General features: G+C 38.5%; 1 protein-coding gene across 3 annotated transcripts in view; it reads right to left on the minus strand.

Annotated features, from left to right (window-relative positions):
- The window catches only part of ATRNL1 (attractin like 1), a 425,861-nt gene that overhangs the window by 68,503 nt on the left and 335,626 nt on the right, over nucleotides 1–21,732 (minus strand). Inside the window, exon 28 of one of the 3 annotated variants that reach the window (XM_063405247.1) lies at nucleotides 16,910–18,757. The exons of the other annotated variants lie outside the window; for them this stretch is intronic. Within the exon in view, the coding sequence (XP_063261317.1) occupies nucleotides 18,698–18,757 (60 nt within the window). The 3' untranslated portion in view covers nucleotides 16,910–18,697. Of the gene's footprint in view, nucleotides 1–16,909; nucleotides 18,758–21,732 lie in introns of those variants that run through there. 3 annotated transcript variants of the gene reach the window in all.

Consider the following 21,732-nt stretch of genomic DNA (forward strand, 5'->3'; position numbering starts at 1 on the left):
CCATAAGAGTCTAATAACAAAAAATGGGGATGAGTCCTCAAAGAGCACAAGTTAAATGAGAAAGTGCACTGAGACTCACCCTGTGGTTTATACCACAGAAGATTCTTACTGCCCTGTGTGTACATATAGATAATAAAAACTCTTATTTTGTAGGTGGGGGTTTGCAGAACAGAACTGCCCTAGCATTCAATGAACTGCTGCAGCAAATGTGAGATTAGTACAGTCATAAGTCTTCTTTCTGATAGCTGCCTAATACCTTTGGTTTTAACAATCATATTTACTGAATGTGGACTATAAATACAAACAATAAGTAGTACTTGTGGGAAACTCACTGTACACATTCAATAAATGTTTATATATGACAGAAGTATGGTTCTTTTCTATTCAAATATACCGAAAATTACCAACATTATGAAGAAATGTATGTCATGAAATATTTAATTTGAAAAAAACAGAAAATTTTACAGTGTTTGGGGTGTTAACATACCTAACATTGCTGCTTCAGTGATATTCTTAATAGATAACAATTGAAAACAAGATATTTCAATTAAGAGTCCCCACAATCAATTGAACAACTTAACTACAAAACCTCCCTATAAATAAGTTATAACCTCCTGAAATTAGAGCATTTAAAACACAGAACAAAAACATCAGTATCCCGAATGTAATGGGTAAAACTCTGAGTAAGTTATTAATTAAATAGCACCGAGTATTAGTATTGTCCTTCTTCAGCCATGTGGAAAATGTTTGGAAAGGTTCAGTCCCTCCAGATCTAACACAACTTTCAGGAAATAGCCACAGGCTTCAGCAATTTTACACTTCCCTGGTAGATTTTCAGTTCTAAACAAAGGTAACTATTGTCTAGCCCAAGCCTTATAAAATTGTTATCAGCTAGAGCATTCCAGATGCTGCTTTCAGTGACAAAACACAAATGCAATGAAAACAATAGGGTTTACATTGAAAAAAAGTGAATTATATTGGAAACACGTCTCAACATTGTAGGTACATGTGGCTTTGATAGTGATAAACACTTGGTAAATGAATTTTATTATGGGAGTATTCTTTCAATAAACATTTACAAACGATCTCTTGCCTTTTCTAATCTCAGTCCTTACTCATCTTGGAAATCCTGCTTTTGTTCTTCCTACAAAACGTGTTCCACGAGCTGCAGGATTGAACTCACTCAATTTATAACCCATGGTTTTTAACTCGTTCAAATGAATTTGGCGATGTGCGGTGGTGCCACGTTCATTCTCAGCAGCCCTGCCTCCCCCCTCCCCCACAACCCCCAGTTTATTCATTTCCTAGAGGAAATTGCAAGTTAATAGAAAAAGCAGCACTGGAACTGCCTCACATCCTATAGTTATTAATTAAGTAAAGTCTGGTTCAGTAACTCTGGATACTAAAAATGCAGAGTTAAACAAACCCTAGTGCTTTTTGAAATGAAGTTTCAACTTTGTCAGTCATTCTACAAAATTTATGCATTAAGTTATATCTTTCCTTTAAGAAATTTTTCACAAAATCTCTCAGTAAAAAAACACCCAAACAGCTCTTGGCCATTTCTTTTGAGGGAGTGAGCTCCTTCAAACCAAAGGAGTTACTGAAGAGCCACTAGCTGGGTAATTCTTTACTTCTATATGCAAATGATTTTCCTGCAATTAATGAAACAAGAAGGTGCACTACTCATTTTGTTGACAACGAACAGTAGATAGTAAAACTTAAAATTCTGTAGTGTGAGAAACTTTTAAGTGTTCCTGATATCTGAAGATCTTACAGGATAATTACAGTTGCAGTTGGTATTGAATGTTAAGTCAGTGGGTATCATGCTGGGAAAAATGCACATAAACTTAGGTTACAACAAGCTAATTCCTTTAAAGTGAACCTTTTCTTAAACGTGAACCTTTTCTTAAAAGTGAACAGGCTATGATTAAAGTGATTTTTTTTGGAAATGAGGACAATAACGGGTTCAACAGCTATGTCAAATATTTTTAAAATTGTGAATGGAATTAAATATATAAAAAGCTTATAACAAGTTTAAAGGTTGGGAACAACTAGTGTTATAAATGCAAGAGGAAGTCAGAAATATTAATGAATTTCATGTGTGAATATGTACATTGCAGAGAATAGTTGCAAACATATCAGTTTGTATCCTATGAAGGAATTGAGTCCCCTCTTCCCTCAGGCAAATTAATGGATGGGAAAAGCAATGTCAAGGAAAGAGAAATGCCATAAAAGATAGGATTTTATGATAGATTAAATTAAATTGTTTCTTATAGATGGACTAGCATTCACCTTTGATTAAACAGTAAATGTTTAGGTTGTTTTGCTCTCACATCTGCTTTTATAATCCAAACAAGATATTTGTGTCACCAGAGGAGTTTGCTGTGTTTGTTCAAAGTTACACAGCAAGGGATGCTTGCTGTGCTCTGCCCTCAGGGTCACACCCTGCACCTTGGGAAGGGGAAAGCTGAGGTGCTGCAGGGAAAGCATTCCTCATTTCCTCACAGGAGCATTTTGCTCCTCGATTCCTCACAGGATCAAAATTACTGGCAAGGCACTGTGAGGCAGGTGCGAGGCAGAGCCCCCGCACTTGCCACCAGAGCATCCCTGGCTTTGGAGCATTTCTCCTGCTCAGGAAGAGCTGCCAGCTTGTGCTCCTCCTCTTCAGCTACAGGGGCTTGGGGGATTTTTGTCCCAAGGGAGCAGGAGCCTGTCCCCAGCCCTGTCTCTGGCTATTGGCACCTCCATCTGCCGATTCCTGCAGCAGCAAAGGTCTGTGCTGAACGCCTGTGGAAGCACAGCCCGGGGCTGCCACCCTTCCAGGCAGCCACACACCCCACACTGCACAATTACACCAGAGCAGAGTTCACAGCAACAAGGGAAAAAAAGGGGAATTGAAGATCACTCATAACAATAAAGAACAAAGGTTAAGGCTAGCCAGCATCCAAGTGTTGCTGACTACTGCCTTAAATCGAAAATAACCACAAAAGCCACAAATGCCAACAACCTCTAAATAACTGAATAGAAACCCAAAGCAACAAACAGAATTGTATTATGAACAATTATGAAGTTTTCTTGTACAGGTTTAAAATCTATTCCATCAACTTGCCTACACATAACATGAGTGACTATGAAAAGGGCTGAGTGCTGAAGCACTGCTTTCCAGATTTGCTGTTGCTTTCCATGCATTAGCATAGTTACCCCTCTTTTCTTCCCCTCAAGTGGATACAAACAATCATGTTGTGCATCAGTAAATCTTCTCATAATTTGTAGTGCCTTTTAGCTTATTGTCTTCAATGAAAAAGCTCTTATACTGAGCAGTAGATACACTGAATACTTCAAATAGTATGGAAGAAAGGCCATTAACTCAAATTAATTCAGATTTTTCTAACAGACACTTTTGTTCAACTGCACCTGAGCTCCAGTTCCCTTCTTCCCTGCCAAACATATTCAGGCCCTGAGGGCCTTTGGATACTTTTGAAAATCTATTTTAATGACAGTGTTGAATTCTAGTTTGGAGGCTAAAGGATATATCCCTCCCTGCAGCATGTGCTATGTCACCCCATATCTGCTGGTGGTACTTCAGTGTAAAAATCACTGTAAATTATTTCATATGGAAGAAATGATGGTGTTAAGATATCAGTTTTAGAGCACAGCATCTCCTTTAAAATTCCCTGTGCACTGACTGCTCAGCTCTTGGGCTGGGGATTGGTGCTTCCTTTGTCATCTCTGCATCACAGCACACTGCCCTGCTAGATTTCCCAGCACAACCATTCACCCTGAAAGCTGCACTGCTGCAATGATCTACCTTAAAAATAACCCAGGGAAAAAAAAAAAGAGAGAAAAAGAAAAAAAAAAAAAAAAAGAGAAAAGCAAATTGAGGTATTTTTTTAGAGTACAATACCTCCTCAATTCATTTCAGAGAGTTATTGTTCAAGCAGTTGGGGGGCACCAGTAAAAGTGCACAGGTAAAAGGTGTAAATGATAGAGCCTGATGCACAGGACTGAAAATACTGAGAGCCAGTGGTGCTGCTAACCAGCCAAGAACATCAAACTGCTCATTCCTTATCTAGTCTGCATTTTTGCTCATAGGAGCTAATTTCACCAAAACTAACCATTTATGTTATGCTAATCAAACTTGTTTACAACCTCTGTTTAACCGGAAGACCGTAATTTCTTTTTTCCGACTTTGTTTCCCTGAAAGCTGGCCTGGTTTTTTATTTTAGAAATACATTAGTTAGTTTAATAAAATATATGGCTTTTCTGGGAAATCTTTCTTTTCCTACAGAGTATGTGATTAACAGGCTGGCGAGTTAAATTTTATGTAAGCAGGATATATATCTCCAACCTCTTAAGAACCTTGTCTCAGTTTTCTCTGGAAGACTAGGTCTGTTGCAGGAAAAATGACCACTGCCTCCCTACCAGGGACAGGCTTTTTAATATATCAGCTCTTTATCCTCCTTGATCTAAAAACCCCCTCAACCTTACCAATGAAGAAAACCAGGAGGTCAAAGTAACTCCTCTCACTATTGCCCACAGCAGGGAAAAGCACCACGTGCCTCCACAGCTCCGTGGCACTGCTTGGTTTTCTGCAGACAGAACCAGGTTCCCAGGTCCTGCTGTTTTGGCAGAGATTGCATAATGCTGACACATTTAAGTAGGGAAATAAATCAGGCACAGTCGTGAGTGACACAAGAACTGGGAGGTTTCATTGGCCTGCAATTTTCTAGAACAGAACGGGGAGAAATGAAAAGAGATCCCTTTCCAAAATCATAAAATCTTCCTCTTAGTAAGTGTGCTAAAGAAAAGGGAAGTTGTAACCATAAATTAATTCACCTGGATATGATACACAATTACCTGAAACAGCTGCTTGTGTACTTGAGTTACTGGCTTGCTGTGCTAAAACACTAATTAAAAGTAGATTGAGAGAAGATAGCAGTGACATTTGCATTTCCTGCAAGGTCACTTCTGAAAATTATTACTGTAATCCAGGTAAGATGTGCTGCTTAATGCTTTTTTGGACAGTTTGTTCACATTTTCTTATTTAATGACAATGCTCAGCCCAGTACTATTTAACTCTTTCCTTCAGACATTATATAATATGCCATCGAAAAATATTACCATAAATTTCACTTGTAAGAGGATTAAAACCAAAGTAGTTCTATCCAAATTAATTTAGGTAAGTACACTAGATAAATAAATCAGCACCCTTCAGCTCTGAGAAAGCACTTCAAGCAATTTCAAGTCATTAAAAATACTTTTAGTTCCAACATTTTGGCTCTTAGAACAGTCTTAATGGTTATATGACAGTATGTTCTACTACTGGCAGTATGGCTTTTATTGCATGCCCTGATCTATTTGATGATCATGGCAGCTTTTTAGAGAACTACAAAGAAAAGCTGAAATAATGAATTATTTTTCAGACAAGACTAATAAAAGTGTTAATCAAAAGTACCATAAATGTCAGAAGCTCTCATAAATTCTGCATTTTATATATTCCTCCTTCTAAACATTCAACTAGTAGAAGAAAAATCCTGAAAGGGGGATAAAAAAAGGGAGGGTGCAAGCCAAGAAAGAGCACAATACACTCCATGTGCCCCTACAAAAATCTCAGCACTTTATTTAACTGATCTCATGTACTGATTTATGAAGTAGTACTATTCTCCTATGACTTAATTTCTGACAGTTTATAAACATCTCATATAGATTAATATGATTAAGTTTGATTTCTGCTTAGATTATAAGGTAGTCCCACACGACAAGATACAGTCAATTATTCCCCCCTTATGCCACTATTATGAAATATTAGTGAGTTTTCATACACTTCTATCAGCATTAAGAATCACTCCCCAACACATTTCCCAGTGACTTGCACATCACTGATCTCGAGACAATTGAGAATTTCAAAGTACAGTGTGAAATGTATCTATCCAATTTATAATAACAATTTTTCTCTTTTTTTTTGGTGACACTTATCAAGATTAAATGATATTTGACCCTCTTTCCATCTACTTTTAAATTGGCCTCGAAAGGAAATTCTCCCAGGAAATTGAGGAGAATGTAACTACATACAGCATTGTGGATTTGTTAGCAAGAATTCATTTTGAATTTTTACGAAGTTCCAAGAACATTATGTTGGAAAGTAAAATTATAGAGCTGTCAGTTATGCCTGTTGGATGTACTTATGTTAGTGCAGGCTGGGAAGTTTCAGTAATTTTGTTGAGGGGTTTCCATAGAGCTGTGCAGATGCTTTGTTCTACCTATCGTGCAAATACCTGCTAATTTCCTTCACTTTCTAACTGAAAGCAATGAATTTAAAAAAAAAAAAAAAAAAGTAACATTTAGACATAATGAACAGGCAAAAGATGGAGCTTTGTAAGAGAAATCAGAGAGGCTTTAGGATGCCTTGATAACAGTGGTGCAATAGATGGCCAGTTCCAGTCACAATATGTATTTTCCTTTACCATACACACACACACACAAACACCTCTGGCTATAAAAATAAGTTGCCATTGACCTGAGCATGCATTAGCTACTGTTTCTCTCACAGCAATCTCATGCAAACACAGACCATATATATATATATATATATTAAAAAATATATATATATTTACAGCAATTCCACAGAATTGTTCCATAACCTCCATGTCCAGAGTAGAGTCCATTTATTTAAAATGCATGATTCTTGGTGTGAGAAGTGAAATCTATACCAAAAAAAGAAGAAGTTTTATGGAGTACTTTTGTGAGTATGAGTGTGACCCTTCTGAGCGTGCTGTTCTAATACAGGATACATCAAAAGATATACACAGTCCCTCTGTTTGAAAACTGTGCTAACAGATGCTTCTCTGCAGTTCCCTGTTTTATAAAATAACCAGTAGCAGAAACTGTCACCATATGCTTGATGTTTCATCAAACATCCAACCTGGCTCATTTTATAATACTTGTACATTTTTTCAAAATAGGTACGTTTCTTTAAAATGTGTACATTTCCTAATTTTATTCTTTTCCCCCATACATTTCATGCCATTAATACTATCAACCACATACATTATACCAGTAAATCTTGTAAGAACATTGAAAAAAAAAATTGTTTTTTTCCCCAAGTATTTTTCATCAGTACAGGCTCAATCTTCGAACAAGTAACTCTGGTAAGGGCAATTTTTAGTCTTTGGGAGGAAAACTACACCTATTCAACTCTTTCCCTCATTTTCCTGAAAACATTATTTTAGGAGATTAGGGTGTGAGAATTCAGGGAATAGTGCATTTCAATATTGCAATACTTTCTTAAGTAGGAGAAATCTGCACTCATCACCTGATTGGTTACATCCATACTTTATTATGGTTTGATGGACTTAGAGCCACCAGATGAATATGTTTGGAAAAACCACTACATGAAGGGGCAATTCCAAAGAAAACTTTCTGGATTGAGTCACTGCAGCCTTAAGCATGTTTTTTTTCCCAGTGCATGAAGAGCTGTGACTAACCAGAAAAGCAGCTTGGTTTTGCAGATTGAAGCCTGGGCTGCTGTCAGCTGGGAGATGAAATGCCGCGCTTGAGGTCGGCACAACCCACGTTCCAGGGACTTCTCAACCCAGGCTTCACCTGCTCTATCTGCCACAACAGCAGCTCCAGTGGAATACGATCCTTTCGAGCTGAGATTTATTTCACTTCGTACTAATTAACCTGATTAACATCTAGCCATACACATCTGCTAACAGGAGACACCAAAAAACCCACACGTTTCCATCGTCATCCGCAGAAAATGCCATGACACTGTCTAAACATAGCACGCTGCCAGGGATTGGAAATGTCAGAGGAGGAGGGTGAATCAGACTATCTGATTAAAAGAGAGTGACATGAGTTAGGAAAAGGAGATTACTGAGCAGTGCAGGGTTAGAGTTCTGTTTAGATTATCGGAGAGAACCCGGCATTTAAGTTTGAATAATACAGTACAAATAGATAATGGACAAGTTCACACATATTGATTGCAGCATTAGCCCGGGGAACAAAGCACACACTTGAACACTGAGATCGTTAGCAAGATGCAGTATTGACCAAAGTACTTGCTATCAAAATTCAGGCTCAACTTCCAATGAAATACACAAATTAAGTGGGGTTTTTTTGTGATTCAAACTTGGGGAAGGACCACACAAAAAAGTGTATTATAATATTACTTGTAATTTGGTATAACCTTTGCCAAAAGGCTAAGAGGAAAAAACAGGGGAGGCTTTTATATCAATTTCAGTGATCTTAGAAGAAAACTAATGTGGCAGTGGTATCATAAGGCTATTATTAATAACTTCAAATCTAAAGAGGTGCCAGTAAAGAATTAGAAGTAACCTATCATAATCACTTTGGAACTTAAAATATGATTGGAGCAATTTTATATCTGGAAGCAGTATGTGACTCTTAAAAAGAAAAAGAAAAATGGAGAAACAGAGAATCCAAGAGAGGAAATTCACTCTTATTTATTTAATCTGAGTCAGTGTTTTGCTCTGGCCAAATCTGGTTTGTTTTATCAGATCTCGAGCTAAAGCAGAGGGAGAGATCCCAGACTGCTGAGTTCAGCCTCACATGATTGGATCATCTCAGGAAATCTTGCTGGGAGAATCTCTGCTTTGCCATTTACTTGTTCTGTGACCCTTGTTAAGTAACATCACCTCTGTGCTTTCCATTTCCTTGCCCACTTCTGATTAAGTACAAAACAAACATGTCAGGGTAAGGACTCTCCTTACCACACGCTTGCACTTGTCCCTTGGGAATTCTGATTTCACTTGGAATCGCAATCGTATAACAATCCAAACTGAGCACAACAGTTCATCAAATTATGCAAAGACAAAGAAATGAAAGACCAAGAAGAGAAAGAATTAATACATTTATCTGTTTTTGTTTAAACCCTATGAGAAAATTTAGATAGTGCTGCCAGTAGTGCTGAATAAATGTACTTAGCTGAAAACCTTATTTATTATTTGCTTCTTATAAGCAGACATGCCACTTTTTAATGGATGGCTCCTTCCAAGATGACCCAGGAAAAACTAGATTTTTTATTATTATTTTTATCCTAGTGACATTAGCCTCACCAGTATCTGTCCCAGACGGAGGTCTGGCAGCAGATGTCTGCCTGTATGCAGAGATCATTGACCTCTGAAATCTGAGCTACATATTAAAGACTTTAAGAATGAATCTTTCTTTTAAAGGAGAAAATAACCTCTTTTTTTCCGAAAGAGGAAAGAAAAAACCACGACAACACAAACTTTATTTTATTATGATCCTAAATCCTTAGAAGAATTAACTTCCACTGACTTCCCTTCAATAATAAAGTTTCATTGTTATTCTACAGAGAATCCAGGCTAATAAGTGCAAATTTGTACCTCAAAATTTAGGGAAGTTTTATTTCAAATTTCTGTTCTCACAACCCAAGGTTCAGTATTCTGTACACAGTAAAATACAGTATTCTGTCTCGGATCTCTTGTTATTTAGAAAATCTAAAAGGTCTACTGTTTTAACCAGCAACATTTCTAACTCATCATCCCTTGTTTGGCTCATCCTGTCTTTAAATCTGACAGTGATCAGGCAGCTGTGAAGGGGCTGCCATGAGATCATGCAAAATGTACCAGTGAAGCTTAATGTGGGCAATGACAGAGGTACAGGAAATAACTAATTTCTCATTTTCTGCCTCTTCCTCTCTTTCCTGTCAAAATTCTAATTACATTAAAAAAATGCATTTTGCTGACATTGTGTCAAGTAGCCATAACTATTACCCAATATAAGTGTTTGACTCTGGCTCCCAAATAATAATGTTAATGAGATAACACAGAGCAGAGGGAGTGTGGGCTGCCAAGCAAGCTACAGAACACTTCTGATGCAAACTGTTTCCTCCTGGGCACAACTGCATTTGATTTGAAGAATTCTTAGTGTATTCATTTTCAGGCTGTATCATCCAACATGCTGCTTATATCATCAGCACTTTGCACAATCTTGCTTTCTGCCAAAAAGAAGTTTCAAAAATAACATAAAGTCGTGGCAGAAATCAGACAGGCCACTTTAATGTTCTTTCAGCAGTGCCTTGCTCCAGATTGCTTATTCTCAAACATAATTTTCAACCTACATCCCTCACCTCTCTCCAGCAGCAGTACTTACATTAATTGTCTTTGGAAGTTATTCTACAGTATTGCACCATCATATCCAATATGCATTTTCCTCCTTAAAAAAAGTGGGATTTGCCCTTTTAATGTCTTTGGATTTAATTGTAGAACCATCCTCTGCTGTTTCACCAAAGAAAGGAGCTAAAGTAGATCTTACTGGACAAAAGTAATCTCTCATCAAACCTCTCTTTCTAAAACCAGAAAAAAAATAATTGTGTTGCCTCTCATTCTACTTTAATTATATCCACACCAAATGTCTTCAAGTTAACCAGTTTAAGAAAAAAGGCTTTGTAGTAGTTGCACACTCAGCTGGGCTCTTTGTAATTCTGTCTCTAATGGCCCTTGGAGGTCCCCTGACTCCTACAATTCTGTACAGGCATCAGACACTGGATAAAAGGGATACAATCCTGTTGGTGAAAATGCAAAACTGAACAGAATCAGTTCCTTGCCATCTTTTTTCAGAGTCTTTATATGTGCAGGGTCAAAAGAACAAACTACAAGTTGCACACTATTTGCATTCCTTGATGAACAGCTGGAGGCAATGGGGACATTGTAATAATGAAAACAACCTAAACAGAACATAATTAAAGAAACCTTTTGTGTGTGTGTTTTTAATACTGCAGTTAACACCAGAGACACAGAAACCATGCCCTTCTATTCTGAAAGTGCTTTTACAATGACCTTTCCATCTTCAAAGATGCATTCTGTATGCCAGGCAACCCAGGTAAGGATCTATCTTCTCTCTCCTGATTTACAATAAATGTGTCTTATTTTCATAGGATAATATATTTATAACACGCATTATGATGTTCTAGACCCCCTCCTCCCTCTTGCTACCTGCTCCATTTCAACATTCAGTAACCACAGGGATTTTTCAACCACAGAGATTCTTCTGTCTAACTTTTCATTACAGAGGCAGGAACTGTACACCTGCAGTTAAGATAAAAGTCTGCACTAACAGCAGAAATTACATTTCTTTCTTCTATATGAATAATAAATAGAAAAAAGACAGGATTAATGTCACAGTGCTTTCCCTACTACTATGTCAGAATTTCCCTAGAGGTAAAATGAATTGTGATATTGTTTCCTTTAACAAAAAAAGCCAAACAACACCCCCCCCCCCAAAACAAACAAGCAAACAAACAAAACACAAAAACTCCACCAAAAATACCCTAAAAAACCCCAAAAACCTAAACACAAACAGCACATAAAAAACCACCAAACACCCACCAAAATGAAGATTTTTTTTTTAATGAGTTAAATCCCAGAGAAATGGTCACAGCACCAAGCCTGATAGAGTTCAAGAAAATAAAACAAATCTCCTCCCAGCACCTCCTATGTAATTTAAATTCTTCCAGTGTTGTGCTTATTTCTCTTTTGAATAGTCTTCTCTGGAAGTAAGAGTGGTTTCCCCACACAAATCTTTACAACTAATTTTAATCTTCCTTCAGTACTGCCAAACAGAACTGTTCTGTTCCGGAACACAGGAGGCACCACTCTGGATACTCATCTCTCCCTGCTCTCCCTGGAACTGAAACCAGGTGCTGACTGCAAGGGGCCACTTAGAGAGAGACTTTCATCTCCTCCAGCTCTCCCTGAAGCTGTTTCTGCCCCTGCTCAAAGCACAGGAGCCCCCAGCTCGGGGCAACGCAAGAAAAATCAGAGGTGATGGCCTTGCTAAAGGAGGACAATTCCTCATAAGCTTTTCAGACAGGCAAGATTTTTATATTTCAGCCTTCCTTGACATATTTCTGACTCCTCTGTTTAGGACTGACATGGCTGCTGAGCACAGGAATCATTCCTGATGTGCCTATCAGGAACCTGACAAGAGAAGGAATTAAAATACAGGATTGTGTAGGACATAACTGAACTGATAAAAAAGGGCATATCAGATTAGAAATATTCTGCAAGGTACCAAGAAAATAAATCAAAATTTTAAATGTAGACATAACTTTTGTTTTACAACAAGAATGTAATACAAAAAACATGAACTATCCCCCCTCTGATTGAAGTTTTTAACAATAATTTTTATCAGCTTTCATCGTTAGCAAATATGACCTCAGAAAATCTTTGTAATTTTTTTTCTGCAGCTCTAGAGTGTAAGCCAAGACAATTGAACCATTTCAGTAGCAAGGCTGGGTGCTCAGAGAGGAACTCTCAAGTACTATTATCCCTGATAGCATCAAACACTATAGTTTGTGCTGTGTGTAGCAGTTTTGAAATGTGTCACAGAGATGGAGTGATTCATACTTTGTATTTTTCTTGACAATAGATGTTAATATTTTCTGGTATTTAGAGTGTCAGCTTTTTGACAACTTATATTGCATTTTGGGCTTGTTTGGGGTTTTTCTTGTGTTATCTGAAAAATAAATTGTGTATGACTTGGTACAAAATGAAGCCAATCACTTGACTACCACTTCTAGCCTCTCTTCTTGTGGATACTTTCACAAAGTAAATATTCTTGTGAGAAGGCAATGAAATCTTGGGGGTGAGGTGGGGGTGAGGGGATGAAGCAGAGAAGTGGGAAAAAATAAGGATAACAAAAATGTTTGCATTTCAGTCTCAACAATAAACTTTGAAGATGGATTTCTTGAGGGGAGAAAAGAAACATCTGCTAAGTCATGGTCATTAAAGCACTTCACATCATGTTTTCATACTCACATCTAAAAAATCCTGCTATGCAAGAACTAAGTTAAGACATAAAATAACACAAGGTCTTACTCTGGCATGTCACCTCAGAATATTCAAAAGTAATGCTTAAATTGCTAGAGCAATTCCTGAAAATTGGGTAAAAATTTCCATAGAAAAGTTGGGATAGAATTTATGTGCACACACGCTTTCCCCAAATTTCTATGTTAACTTCAGAGTGCCCTCCAAGACCCCAGGCAAAGCTTCCAGGTAACACTAACTGTACCTGGGGAAAAAAAAATCCCAATATTCAAGTCTGACTTCCACTCTTTTAAAAGCTACATTTTACCCTTCTTGCTTGGAAGGAGCAACACAAAGTAAGTCAGCTGTAGGGCTCTGAAGCACATATCTGTTTTACCATAGCTAACAATTCACAGAATGTTAAGGGTTTAGAAGGGACCTTATAGATTTCTGAAGCATTGTTGAAGAGCAACAGAACACGAAACTTCATACAAAGGAGAAGTGTCAAAACGTGACATTTCAATAACAAGGAGGGAGCACGGCTTGTTACGAAGCTCAGCACAAAGGAGAGGAATTACAGCCCAATTCCAGAACTGCAGCCTGGTCTCTGACACCCTCAGAGGCTTTGCCTTCAGAGCTGGCTGTGACACGCCAGGAGCACGGGGGACAATGAGAGCATGTGGGACAACAGAGTGTTTGGCCCTGGTGCCAAGAGCCTTCAACTGCTCCTGCTCTGCCTGCAGGAGCTCTCCAGCAGCAAATTGCCTCTCTCAGGCTCTTAAAGCACACCAGTTAATGTGATGAGGAAAACCTTCCCCTAACTCCCAAAGGAAAACTCTCCCCTGCAGATCTCCTGCTCTTGCCCCCTCTCCCTTCCTCCCACACCACACAGCAACAGCAGCTCATGAAAGCACAGTGCTGCTCCTATCACGGGGAGGAGTATTGGACATTTACCTGTAAAAGTTCATAATGTGACCACATCTACAGTAACAGACTTCTGCAATAAAAACACACACAGTGAAAGCAAGTTCCTGCTTCCCCAGGAAGGAAAAGAGATCTAGCAGGACAAGAGATTATTACAAAGTTATAACTTGGTAATTCCTCTGATCTCTCTTCTCTAAAAATAGGCTATAAAAGAGAGATGTGGGGTAAGTAACAGCACTGCTATAAAGATCAACCAAAGATATTAATTAAATGAGCTCAAAATCATGGGAGAGGGCTAAGGGAAAAACCTATAATACACCAACTTCATCTCTGAAGCCTAAAAAGGCTTTCTGTTCCAGAAAGGCAAAAGAGGGTTGATTACTGCAAAGCTTTTCCAGTTTCAGTTGTCTCTGCACAGGTCAGACACACAAACGCACAGAAAAAAAATTCAAGATAAGTAAGATCTGGGAGGTCAGTGCCCATCACATACCTCCAGGAATGAAAAAGAATTACTACCCAGAGCAGAAAAACACCTCAAGACCATCTCTGAAACTGTGGAAAACAACTGGAAATTATATGAAGATACCTGTAAAAAACACAACAGTTTGAAAATAGCCTAATTTATGAGGGAGGCTCTGTAGTACAAAAATATGTTCATTAACTATGTCCAGTAACAAGAACTATGAAGAATAAAATGCTACAGCGGGAAGACTGGGATTGCACATAAACATTCACAAAACATCTCAGTTTGCAAAATCGATTCTGTAATTTGGCTCATTTGAAACCATAATTTCCAAAGGGAGTTGTTGTGTCCAGCATTAAGCTCATGCAGGGCTATAACACGTTTGTAATCCAGCAGTGGTGGAGATGATGCTGTGCCTAAATCTGGCAACAGGCATCATGTGACAGCAGAGTTCTACTTAGTGGGAATCCAGTGAACACATGCAGCTGAAATCAGGGAATTCAGCCTTTTCTTGGAGCATGGGTGCCACAGCTGTAGGCCTCAGTTCTCACTTCAGAAAAAGCACTGCCCAAGCCTGGAGAGCAACTTCCTCCACACCAAATACTGAAACAAAACAAAAACCAACAAAAAACCCCAAATAAGCCTCCCCTAAAAAAATAGTTCCAGAAGCAAAATCTCTGCTTGCCAGCAGAGGTTGGTGCCCTAATTCCCAGTCTGCCAGGATTTTGTCTCCTGCTGCACTTCTGACCACTGGCAACCACAGTGGCCCAGCACCAGGTAAGGGACTGTGTCACACACACAACATCGATGCTGTCATGATAGCTGTGTCCCTCTCCTGACACCTACAGTTAAACCCTTCAGCCCGAAAAGCACCTAGAGCCTCTCCAAGACTTTCTGGGTAACTGTTTCAGCCACCGAAGAAGAAATTGCACAGTAACATCACCCTGTGGACACACAGCTCTGACCAGTGAAGACAAAAGCTGTTGCAAATTTTTTCCAAGCCCTCTGCCTGCACGAAGGCATCCGTCTGCTGCATCAGACATCACTGAGATCACATGCACACAAGGTTACCCTTAAAATTAACTCTGCCATTTGTCATACACATCCTCTGGTGCCAGCAGCAGGAGGCTTTATTTTAATAAAGTAGAGCACTTTAGGCTTTATTTTAATAATTTTTTCCAAGTTCCACTTCTGTAGAAAAAGTTTAATCTTACTTTTATAGAATAACTACTACTACTTGTGGTATTATGGCACCCGTATCTGACTCATCCTGCATAAAGAAAAGGGCAAATCTCCCTCATTCAATAATTTCTGCATCAGCTCAGCTGCTTGCTCTTGAGACAGCTCCTCTTTTAGAAAGATATGCAGTTTTGATCAAAGACTTCCACTAATGGAAAATCTATCATATTCCCTGAATGATGCATTCCAATAATAAAATACTTTGGCTTCTGAAAATGTGCATCATCTTTCCTGATCAAATTCTCTGACTTTCAGGCTCAGCCTCGGGATCTTGTTATGTTTTGTCTCCATGATAAATGAATCCCCAATACCAAGCATCCACTCTGTGTGGAGTAGATATGTCACCTCTTAGGCTTTTCTTTGAGAAACAAAAGCAAACAGAACAAAACAGGAGCAAAAAGAAAGCCCCCATATAAATTTGTTCAAGGCTGGCTCAATGCTTTTGGACAATAGATGAGTAAGTCTCATCTTACATCATCTCCTACCCAAGAGTCAAGCACAGAAGTTCAGATTTAAAGGAAATCAAAAGGGAGATTCTCTAGGTACCTGTTCCCCACACAAAAAAACCCCAAAAAGGATCTAATACAAGACCTTTCTCCCATGTTCCTTCTATGTGAAGATAGACCTATCAGAGCTGATTGAAATAAAGAACTTCTTAGCACATCCACCAAATGGGAAATACAAGGGGAAACCTTCACATGCAAGATTATACAGGAATTATATTTCTAATGTTCCTTCAGAATTATGTCATGGATTTACAGTGCTGTGAATTATGTAGAGTAGCAGTAAAAATAAGCATGAGAATTTCCATCCAAGTGAGATGAAGGTACACAAAGTGACCAGGGAGATGAACACACAACACCATTTTGCCAACACAACAGTAGTACTGATGCTTAAAACAAGGTGGAAATGAGGAAAAAGGTGGATATGAGGAATATCTGGAAAACACATGAAAAAGGAAACATCTTGTGGTCTAATTCTGACTGTTATTCACCTCTTGGGAGCAGCAACTTATCTTTAAAAGAGCATGGTAGCTCCAGCATCAGAGGAACAAAGCTCTAAGCTGGACTGAAAGCCACATACCTGACCAAACTTCTCTGCTTCAGGAGCCTCAGTGAAGTGTTCACTAAAACCACACAGAAAATAGCTCTACAAAACCAGCAAATACTCCCCTGCTGGCCCAGAAACAGAGGAAGCCCCAGTCTTAGGAAAAGCTGCAGAGCCACACAAAAATATTATCTAACATGGAAGAGATTTTCAAAATCAGAAATACTGCACGATTTTAATGGTGGGCAATGGAGAGGAGAAGTTAAGTTCACATATATGTCAAGTTAATCCTGACTGACTTGGTTTTGGGCATGATCACTATAAAAACACCTTGCTTTGGTCAAGCCAGACCTATCTTCTGGTATTTTGTCTTCTGTTTGAGAAATGCCCTGGGTATCTTTGCCACACACACTACCAAATAGCAAAGCATTGGTCAGGGTTTCTTTTATTTGGTCAGTAACAAAACAGCATCAGTACATGAATAACCAATGATAAACAATGGAGTTTGACTCTAGCACCTAGATATCTCACATTCTAGCTTTCTTTATGTATACACACATTCCAGTAGTCTCAATGCATTTTTACAAGTTGGTAGCAGCTTAGGTTGACAATTTGCACACACAAATACACACATATAAACCTCAGCAGGATTTGTCTTAATCAGCCCAGCAAAGAGAAGCTGCAGTGACTGACATTTCCAGTAGCCATGCACAATTTGTATGAACAGTTAAGGCCAGATAAGAAGGGGAGAGGGAGAGACAAGGGAGACACAAGGAGAAAAGCAAGCAAAGCCACCAGTTGAAGACAGGCTGTTGTGTCCCAGTTCTTCTGGTCAAAAGCCAAGGGGTGTTAAGAGGCAATTGTCCATATCATCATATGGAAAAGTCTCCTTGGCTAAAAACAGCTTCTAGAAAAGCTAGACCAGGTAGAGGGGAGAAGGAAAAAATAGATGATGAAGAAAAACTCTAAGTGGCAGAGCATATTTAGAATTATTATGTCCCTGTCTGGCAAGTCTAGGCTTACCTAAGCTACCCTGGAGGAGGATGCATTTTTTGATGAAAGTTTTTCTTTTCAGGTCTGTTCTTTGAGAATTGTGGTGACTGCATGGGCTTGGGGTCACATTTAGAACAGAGATACTGAAAATTCTTGCAGATCTACTAAGTAAGCCCAGATGGCACAAAAGGAACTGTGATATGGGTTTGGTATGACAACAGGACAATTACATAACTGCCCAGGACAGTGAAAATCACTAAACCTCTCTCCACATGGATTGATTCAAGGAGAGACAAAGGCAAAATGAGCCCTTTACCTTTGGTTGAGTATTTCCCTGTATGGAGTAATTGTTTTTTTACACTTCAGCAGAATTACTTAGGTAACCAGCATGGTTAGGCAATGTCTCTTTATACAGACACACTTTGAAGGTCAACCTTAGCAAACACTGTGGTTCAAGTCATTCTAAGATATTAAACATAACTGGTCTAACAGAGCTGCAATTTATCATAAAGTGAAAATAAGGACACTTCAAGAGGTGAAATAATTAAATGTATAATCAAGTTTCAAGTATTGACTATTTAGTCAGGAAATGTACAAAGATATCCTTCTATTGACTTAACACAGAGGTTCAAGGAGGAAATCTGTTTGAATGCCCAGGCAGCCGTGGCTGACCACGTTGTGAATGTCAGCACATTGACTCAAGTACTGAACTCTTGCCATTCTAAACTTAGCCAAGGCATTAGCCATGAAGAAAAGCTAAGATTATTCCTTAACTGTCTGTTCAATTGCAAGTACAAACATGGTATAATCTGATGAACCAAGCATAAATAAGTATTTTCTGCATTTTAGAGCTACACACGACATACAGAAACCCCAGAGGTGCTAATATCATTGCAGAAAATACATAATTAAAATTTGCTAATAAAAATTGCAAATAGAAAGCAGAAAAATATAAAAAAAGTGTGTGAGGCTTTTGGGAAGTCCCAGGAGACTGGTGAGGGGTACAAGCACATGACATTCCACAGTACTGAGGCAGGCTGGCTGCGGGCCAGTGTCAGCCACTTAACTGCACCCTGCAAGAATTCAGCTGCAAATCTTTGCTCCTCTCTGTCTTTCATATCTTTGCAAGGCAAAAGGCAAAGACAAAGTCTTTCAGCTGGAGTCCTTTCATCCAAGAACATTCTTCATCCAAGGCCAAAGGTTCACCACATCCTAAAAGGCCTTTGGATCTGCATGTTCAGTCATCTTCATCCAAACGTATTTCTTTGGGAGCATTATTCAGTCCTTGTGGCCGATCCTAAAAGAACACCAATAAAAACTATCTTCATTCCTTCAAATACAACCTTCAATGGCTTTATCTCTAGGACCACTGTATGAGAGCATTGTGTCGAAGGTGAAAAATGGATGCAGAGATATTTCAATTAAAACCACAGCACATTGAAACATTTCTCTCTGGTTTTTGGAGGTTTAGTTTTGGTCAATTCTCCAGCTAAACATTCCCAAGGTGAAATAGGCTTTCTAGAAAACCACACATATAAACACAATATTTTTCCCCTGTGCTGACAGCTCTTTAAAAAGACTACCTGTTAGCCTTCCTGGGACAATATTTCTGAGGGGATAAGAATTGTGATATAAGATCCTACCGAATATTACACAAGAACAAAGTACTTTGAATATAAAACTCTAGAATACAAGGAGGTTCTGTATCCACTTAAATTGCTTTAGTGGAGTAGGGAGAAGCAAAGTTTCCGCTGGGAGGAAACAAGACAGTTATTTAATGGGCTATGATAATACCATAGATCACAAAGCAAAAACCTCTGCAATTGTAACTTGTGATTGTCTAAAATAAAAAAGGTGTCAGCTAATCTTGGTTTCAAATACCATTCTTTAACCTGTCCATTGTTATTCCACATCATCTAGCTCATTTCCTCCAAATTCTTTTGTTATATATATATATATATATATATATATATATATATATATATATATATATGAAGTTTCCAATCCTTTCTGTCCTTTTTTTTTTTAATATTTTCCCAGAGTCATCTCTCCACCTCTTCTATTCTTCCTTCTGTCCAAATATCTTCTGTTGTTTTTCTCTTCAGGTAGCCTCTCCCTGCTACTCTTCTTTTCAATTCCAGGAGACCCTTTAAGATTTTAGTCTTGGCCTTCCTCTCTGCATCACTCACATCTCTGCTTTGGTCTCCAGAGTCTCTCTGCCCATTTGGGATCTCCTGATCCTTTTCAGCCTAATTCCCCACAGTCACCTCCAGTTCTTTGCTTCGTTATTTTTTATTCTTCACTTCTCTTCCTATCCCTCTTTCACCTAAAGCCACTGTAACTTCAGTTTTATTTCTTCTTTTTCAGATGTTACCGAGCTTCTGCTATCGCACCACCCTGCCAGACTCAGTCACAAACTGTTTCTAGAATAAAGGGTCAATTGTGCCTTTTTCTAACAGTATGAAAAGACCTAACTAGAGGAGAGTCATTCTTCAACACATTAAAAAAAATAAACAAAACCAAACACCACAAAACCTTCACCTTAAAAGCAGTGCCGTCAGTTTTCACTACTTTTTTACAAGACTTGAAATAATTTTATTACTACTGTACCTGTAGTTTCTGAAGGACTTCCATAAAAAAACCTCACTCCAAAGCAAATTTCAAGTTTTGATGGTTACAAGAAAAGCATGAAACATGCTCCTGTCTTAGCTAAGTGAATCACAAGTGAGAAAAAATATAATTCAACCCTAATATTTTAAAGTCTTGTATTTTCCAGGCAGCTGTGTAACTATTAGCATTCTGACTCACAGGGGCAGACACAAACCTGATCTGAATAGAAGAGCAGACTGGGTAAAAGCTGAAATCTGTACCTGATTTTGAACTATTCTGAGTTAACACTGTTTGGTCAGAATATTAAAGGAAGGGAAGTAAAAAAAGGAAAGCTGAACTCAAGCAGTGACCACTTGAATGCCATTAAAACTCATTACACTGAAGACGTAAAAGCAGGCAGGAAGGTAACTCAGTAACTTCTAGACAATTTTGGACCAGCAGTGACAAGTGTTTGGTACTTTGCAGATTTCAACCAGTAGGAAATTGAGAAAAGGCACAAAATTCTGCATCAGTTTGTGATATTTGTTCCTATCAAAAGTCATTTTGTGACCTCAAATTAGAAGCCATTTCCCCTGCAATGGGAAATAGGTCAGATAAAGGATATTTATGATGATTACTTTTTCTTTGGATGGAATGTAATCAATACCCCTCATCATCTTAAAGCAAGATGATGGGGAGGGAAAAGGTGCTGAGGTGAATTTAAAGGCACTGAAGGGTTTGGAAATCAAATCTTTTATAACATTAACTTTTTGAAAGAAGTTAACAAGTCATATTAGCTCAAACAGAAGCTTCCTATTGACTCTCTATTCTGCCTTCAAGGCTCAACCAAAACAGATATCAGATTTTGAATCTGAAAAAACTCAAATGGGATTTGGTTTGCGAAAACAACTCCCTTTGTTTAATTTATTAATTCTTTAGTGTCATTTGTTCTTTAGCTTTTAATGTGTAAACTAGATGCCTGTGCACCAGATTCAATAAAAAACTTTTAGCTGAAAGGGGATAGTGATATAAGGTGCCACATATCTTCTTGTAAAACCAAAAATCATATGCTTGTTTTAACATCAAAATAAAGGTAAAAAAAAAATTAAAGTAGACTGTGTTAGGAACAGGCTGAAGGAACACTGAAGGCAAAATGAGAGAGTGTGCTCTTAAATAATTTTTTTGCAACACATTTCAGGCCTATCAGACCTTGGACCTAGTACAACACACAAGTAAGGATCATTTTTTGGATGCTGAGGCCTTCCTAAATTTATTCATAACCAGATCTAAGCTGTTGGTTTCTGTCCTGGCACTGATATTAAACAGTCCTTAGTTTTCCCCAGCCAACTCCCGAAAAACAATAAAATCAAAAGGTGCCAACAACAAGCTTGGTGCTGGGTCACTGTTCTCTCTGCAGTGTACAAACAAACTGTGAAATACCATGAAGGACTTGGAAGCACTCACAAACAATTTTCTGTGTTCCCCCCTCAGAACTGGAGGTGGCTGTGGGTCAAGCCAGTGCTAAGACAAATCTGAGCTTTACAGCTGTTGAAATCCTTAAACCACCCCAGATTCTGAAGTTATGTCACAGCAGGGCAGTTATTACCTCCCTGCCTGCCACAGGACCTGCTGATGGCAGCTGAAGTTCTTATTCATCAAGGGGCCCAAATAATTGAAGCAATC

Source organism: Prinia subflava, chromosome 9 (genome assembly GCF_021018805.1).
Source record: "Prinia subflava isolate CZ2003 ecotype Zambia chromosome 9, Cam_Psub_1.2, whole genome shotgun sequence".
Classification (NCBI taxonomy): Eukaryota; Metazoa; Chordata; class Aves; order Passeriformes; family Cisticolidae; genus Prinia; species Prinia subflava.